The 6,000-nt window shown below is 63.1% G+C and overlaps 1 protein-coding gene across 5 annotated transcripts in view; it reads right to left on the bottom strand.

Moving 5' to 3' along the window:
- Positions 1 to 2,035: 2,035 nt before the first annotated feature.
- Positions 2,036 to 6,000, bottom strand: part of LOC105469770 (potassium voltage-gated channel subfamily Q member 1) — a 402,068-nt gene continuing 398,103 nt past the window's right edge. For 4 of the 5 annotated variants that reach the window (XM_011721289.2, XM_011721290.3, XM_011721292.3 and 1 more), the window contains one exon: positions 2,036 to 3,282. In XM_011721289.2, the coding sequence (XP_011719591.1) occupies positions 3,046 to 3,282 (237 nt within the window). In that variant the 3' untranslated portion in view covers positions 2,036 to 3,045. The remainder of the gene's footprint in view (positions 3,283 to 6,000) is intronic. The other variant, XM_011721291.3, reaches the window with a different exon arrangement.

Here is a 6,000-nt window from a genome sequence, read left to right as displayed (position 1 = left end):
CAGCGCCCTGAGAGGCCATCTGAGGGCAGGTGATGGAGGAGGGGAGCCTGGCAGAGGAGGTGGGTGCCCCGGGAAGCAGGAGCAGCCCCTCCCCCAGCCACCCCCAGCAGATGCTCTTGGCACCCATTGGACCCCGAGGACCTCAATAAGGGAGCCCAATTTGGAGACAAAGCCGGCTCTGCGGACAAACACTCACGGCTATCCTCAGCCAGAGCAGCCAGGCAGCCGCGGTGAGGCCACAAAGGGCCCGAAGAAAGGGGCCGCGGGAGGGGCCGTGAATGGGCCGGGGCTGCACATGCCACCGTTGCCCGGGCGACGGCCCTCTCGCAGAGAGGTCTGCCGGGCCATTGTCCGGGGCCCGCAGGACGTGCCACACACCAGATGGTCGTGTGCTGTCTAGGTCACTTATCGGGGGACAGAGTGAAGGAATGTGGCCGGCATGGCGGGCCGAGGCGCCATCTGTTCCCTAAGTCCGTGGGCACCGGCGGGCATTGAGCACCCGGCCGGCCGGGCCCAGCCTCCGCCGCGGCTTTAATTAGCTAATTCCATAATTGGGCTTTATTTCAGGTAAATTGCATTTCACACCCGAGAGGGCTGCAATGGCCCGTCCAGGAGTGGAGTCCTCGGGCACTTTGTGCGCAGTCCATAACACGGACAACAAGGGCTGGGTGCCGGGGCCGCGCCCGGCCCAGATGGGCGGCCCCATGGAGCTCCCTGTGGGCCGGGGGCCTGGGGTGGGCGGCCGGGGCTGGGGGGCCCAGGCGCTGTGGAGGGCCCTGCTTTCCGGCCAGCATCTCCGGGTTTCCACAAATATTTACCCAACAAGGAAACAACAGTTCCTGCCTTTCAGTAGCTGCTTTACTGGCTCCTCCCGGGTGGGTGCAGACCGGGGAAGCCTGGGAGGCCCTGTGCTGCCCCTCCACCTCGTCCATTCCGGTCAGTGCTGGCTCGGCCAGATGCCAAGACCCATGGATTGGGGGCACGGGCCCAGCGGGCTTGGCACCAGGTGGGACCTAGGGCCTTTCCCTCTGACAAGGGCTTCCACCTCTACTCCACACAGAAACCTGAGGCCCCTGTCCCTGCCACCTGCTGCTGGCCGCCTGCTGCCTCCAGTGGACTCAGGACAGCCCCATCCTTGAGATCTCAGATGCCCCAAGCCCTGGTAGCCTGAGACTTTGGGGTGGGCTCTGGAAAGAGGACAGAAGGGGGCTGCAGTCTTGAAGGATTGAGAAATGGTCCAATAGCTGAGGTGCGGGCACAGCAGATGCACCTGCCCCGATTGAGTGTGTCTGTGCCGAGAGTGAGGCACTCTTTCCACCCCAGGAGAGGAGGGCCTCACAGCAAGCTGTGGGCACAGGGTCAGGGCGAGCAGGGTGGTGGCCCCTCTGTCCCACTCAGAGAACTGGACAGGCTAAGGGAGCATCATGTTACCAATGGGGAAACAGAGACCTGGAGGAGGACAGGGGTGAGCATATGGGAGCCTCAGGGGCCCCAGGCCTTCCTTGCACCACACCCCATCCAGAGTCTAGCCCTTGGCATCCTGGGGAGTGGGCCTGGGTGGGGCCTGCTCCCAGAGTGGAGCATGTGGGTCCTTGGTCAAAGGCCACCCTGGACTGGAAGGGGCAGACAGAGAGGCCCAGACAGAGCCCACCTGCCCCAGGGGCATAGAATCTGCTGGAAGACAGGGAGTGACCACACTGTGACTGCACTCCATGGCCAGGGCCAGCCCAGGGCCCAGATCAGGAGCAACATCGCTGAGCTGGAGCCTTTGATGGCATCTTGCAGCCCCTCTGAACCCTTTGAACCCTGACCTCGGTACACGGACATAGCGTCCCTATTCCACGGCCATCTGGGCACTGCTTCCAGGGGAACTGCAGGGGTCCTGTCCGTGGGTGGGGATCTCTTGGGGAGGAAGCTACCCAGAGGCCCGCAGGCATTGGCAGGAGCTGGCCAGGGATGTGGAGGCCGAGCCCCAGTTTGTCCCAGAGACCCCATGGATGCCCCAGGAACCAAGGTGAGAGCAGTGCCCAGCCCAGCCTGTGATTCTCCACGTTTATTAGGAAAAGCTTGCACAATTAAGAATCAAAATCACACCGTGAAACTCATTAAAACACAGATCCAAATCACCACAAATTATTGATTTCTATGCGACATAATGCCCAGAAGGAACCCCTGTCCTGTGTAGGAACCGTGACTTCTCTGCGGCTCAGCAGCTGGCGAGGGGAGGTGGCAGTCCCCTTCTGTGTGTTTGGCTGACTGCTGGGACTGGGAGAGGGGTTGGAGGCGGGAGTCCCACGCAGAGCGGGCTTGGGGGCAGGGAGTAGGGCTCCTCTCCAGCTAGGAAGAGCTGGCAGGCTAACCCAGGGAAGTGGGCGTTCCCCCCACTCAACCACGTGCCCTGGGGAAATGGTGAGACTGTTTCTCCTGCTGGTAGCTGGGGGCCCAGGAGCAGTCTCCACAGTCTTCCGCCCATGGGGTCAGCATTTCCTGAGAGGGAGGGAGCCAGCCACAGGCCCTCCAAATGGGCTCCTGGGCTTTTATTGCCAGCAGCCCTGTAGTCAGTGTGGGCTGGTCCTGCCCTGCCTGTGCCTGGCAGGGTCCTGGATTTGAGGCTGGGGTCCAGAGGTTGCTCTGTCTCCCCTCAGGAAGCCCCCTGGGCCAAGCAGGGTGGGCCTGCACTCAGCCTGTGCTACTTCCTGGCCATACACGGGCCAGGCCCGGTACCCTGCCACTGGGTCCCAACCACCATGCCAGTGATGTCAACATCACCATGTGGGGGCCCAGGGCGCTAGGGGTAACAACTCAGACCTGAGACGGGTTCCCCACACCCAGCCAACTTCTAGTACCCACCCACCAGGAAGAGGTGGCCTTGCTGAGCCCCCAGGCTCAGGCTGTGCCGGACAGCATGGTCCATGGGGTACTGGGGCCGCCGAGAGCGGGGCTCTTCTCTCTGGGCCTTTCAGGAGGTGGCCACCTTCAGAGAGGGCCAGGTGGGGCTGCCCTTGGCCTCCCCTCTGAGGCCCACCCCCCAGCCCCAATCCCCCATCAGGACCCCTCGTCGGGGCCCCTCCTGGGCACGGTCAGCTGCTCGTAGGTGGGCAGGGCGTTGCTGGGCAGGAAGAGCTCAGGGTCGACGGAGCCGCCACTGCCGCAGGGCTGGGTGACGTGGACCCCGCCCTCTCTGGGGGGGCCGCCGCTGCCGGGGGGGCTGCCACCGTGCAAAGAGAGCAGCTGGTGAAGCATGTCGGTGATGAGTGCCAGCCTCTGGTCCAGCTGCGTCACCTGTGGGGACAAAGGCAGATGAGAGAGTCAGTGGTGGGAAGCAGCCAGGTGTGTAGACAGCCTCAGGGGCCGGGGAAGGGAAGGTGCCAACCATCTCTGCAAGTGTGTGCTGTATGCAGGCGGCACACACGTGTGCACCCTATGTCTGCAAGACCCTCGGTCATGCCCGTGTGTGTGCAAGGAATGTGCATGTGTGCCCATTGGAGTCCATCCCGTGCGTGCTGGGAGTCCCTGTGTGTGTCCACAGGCATGTAGGCTCAGGGTCAGGAGCTCTCCTCTCCTCCTCCTCTGCTCCCCAGGCTGGCTGGCCTTCTGTGCCACATCCCCACATGGCAGGGTCTGCACCAGGGACCCGGACCTGGAATACTTGGGTTTGCGGCAGCCTTTGGCTTCTTGAGGCCAGGCTTGGGGACCTTTGGGTTAAGGGTCAAGAAAGGCTGGGGGCTGTGTCTACTCCGTTTGGAGGAGAACTGGACAGAGGGCAGAGTTCAGCGAGGCTGGCTCATGGGCAGGGCCTGGAGTGGTTGAGGAGGCAGAGGCCTTGGGCCTTGCCTGGGTGTGCAGGGGATGCCCCAGCTGGGCCACCACCAGGAGGGGCTTACAGGGGCACAGGGGGCTTGTGCCTCTGCGATGCTTTCTGCAATGGGGTAGGGGTGGGGTTTTTTGTCATCCCCCAGGAACCACCATGCCCTTTCTTTAACCTGGCAGGGACAGCACCATTTTCCCAGACACCATCTGCACCCACATTCTGTGGTCAAAGCAGTACCCCAGAGCATGCCCTCTGGCTAGCCATGTGGCCTCCACCTTCTCAGGGGCTGGTTCTGCAGTGAGCTATGTGCCAGGGTGGTTGCCCTGCAAAGCTGGCAGGGAGGTCAAGGCAGGACAGAACCCGAGGTGCACCCGGTGCAGAGTAGGTGCTCAGAGGCCTTGCAGGGCTGCAGAGTCAGCAGAGAAGCCAGGTGGTCTGAGAGCTCCTTGGAAGGACAGCACCGCTGGGGAATGAGGCTGGAGCCCAGCCCTGGGTGGGAAGTGGCCCTCCAGCCTTGATGGGGAGACTGGAAGGCCCTGGCCAGCAGACCGGCACCCTCAGAGCAGGTGCTGGGTAGAGCAGGGCCAACCCCAAGGGCAGACTAGGGCAGGTGAGGGAGTCTAGGCTGGGGACCCCTCTCCCTAGGAGGGTGGACCTGGGGGCCCCAGCATGAGGGAGGGTTCGGGGAGGGCGTACAGCCCTGTTGGTGGCCACAGGAGACAGGGGTGGTCCTTCAGCCTGCGGTGTTCTTGCAGGAGAGCCCCTCAGCGTACTCTGTGGAGAATGAAGTAGGCCCTTCCCCACCATGGGCACCTGGAAGCCTGGAAAGACCTAGAAGTGGTGCGGGAGGGGCAACCAGATTAGCACCGGACAAGGGCTGAATAGCAGAGCTGCTTCAGGGAAACATGTGGCTCCAGAGAAAGGCACCAAGATGACTCAGCCACAACAATGACAGCCACTGGCCCTAAGGACAGGCAGCAGGTGGGAGCTGGCCTGGTCCACCTGGCCGTGCACTTGAGGTGTCTGCACCCTAGCTGCTCCGGGCAGGCCTTGTCCCTCATGCGCCTGGCCCCACTGCTGATCCAGCTGGATAGGCTTGGGGCAAGGTGTGGGCCAGGGCTGGGTTCTGTGCGGGTGAGACCACCCCAGGGAAGATGCTGCTGGGTGACGTGGGCACAAGCCCCGAGATGGGCAGAGAGGGAGCAAGCAGTTTGCCAGAGTCCAGGTGGGCCCAGGCCAGCTTCAAAGGCTGGGTGCTATGGTCGTCACCCACAGCACCTACCATGGAGGCTGAGCATGGTAAGGAAGAGGTGGCCAACAGGGTGCTGTGAGAGGCTGAGATGAGAGGGGGGCGCCTGCCTGAGTGGGGTCGAGCGTCTGTCTAGAGGGCTAGCCGACCTGTCTAGAGGGCTAGCTGGGCAACCTCCACGTGGGAGGTGGGACTGTGCCCTGCCCAGAGCAGGAGCCCAGGGGACCCACTCCCAGCCCTGGGTGGTGGGGGCTGCAGTGTGGAGGCTCCCCGGCTCCCCTGTGGTTCTGCCTTGCAGTATGGGGTGAGTCTGAGACCCACCTGTCCTGAGCACAAGGGCAGGTGTACGTCCAAGGTCTGATGGTCCAGGCCAGAGGGAGCCCCATCTTTTATATTTCCCAGATAAGCCTGATGTGAAGCCTGGACTGTGGAGGAACGGGGTTCAGGGCTTCTGTGGTTTGCCAGGGGCAGGGGCCCAAGGCCATCCACCGGGGCCCCTCACACCCAAGGACCTGCCAGCACTTCAGGGCTCTGCAAAGCCACTTGGGGACCAGCCACAGAGGTCCACACCCCATCCCACAGATGTAGACACTGAGGCCCAGGAAAAGAGGGTCAGGGTCACTGGCTGAGAGTGCTATGTCTCCCATCCTGTCCCCACAGCTCCCACCCCAAGGCTCCATCTTGAGACCGTGGAGCTGCCACGGGGGAGGACACAGTGTCAGGCAGGGAGCTGGCGACAGCGGAAGGCAGGATGGGGCGGGGCCTCTGGGAGGGGGACCGGCCTGAGGTCTTGTTCTTGTTCACCCACACCCTGACCCCTGTGTCTCCTGCTGCCGGCAGGACCAGCCCTCTCAAGTCCCACGAACTGCTCATGCCTGGCGGGAGGCACGGGAGGTTGCTCAGCCTTCAGGGTGCACATGAGGAAACTGAGGCCCAGAGA

Source organism: Macaca nemestrina, chromosome 12 (genome assembly GCF_043159975.1).
Source record: "Macaca nemestrina isolate mMacNem1 chromosome 12, mMacNem.hap1, whole genome shotgun sequence".
NCBI lineage: Eukaryota > Metazoa > Chordata > Mammalia > Primates > Cercopithecidae > Macaca > Macaca nemestrina.
This window is presented reverse-complemented; position numbering and strand designations above follow the sequence as displayed.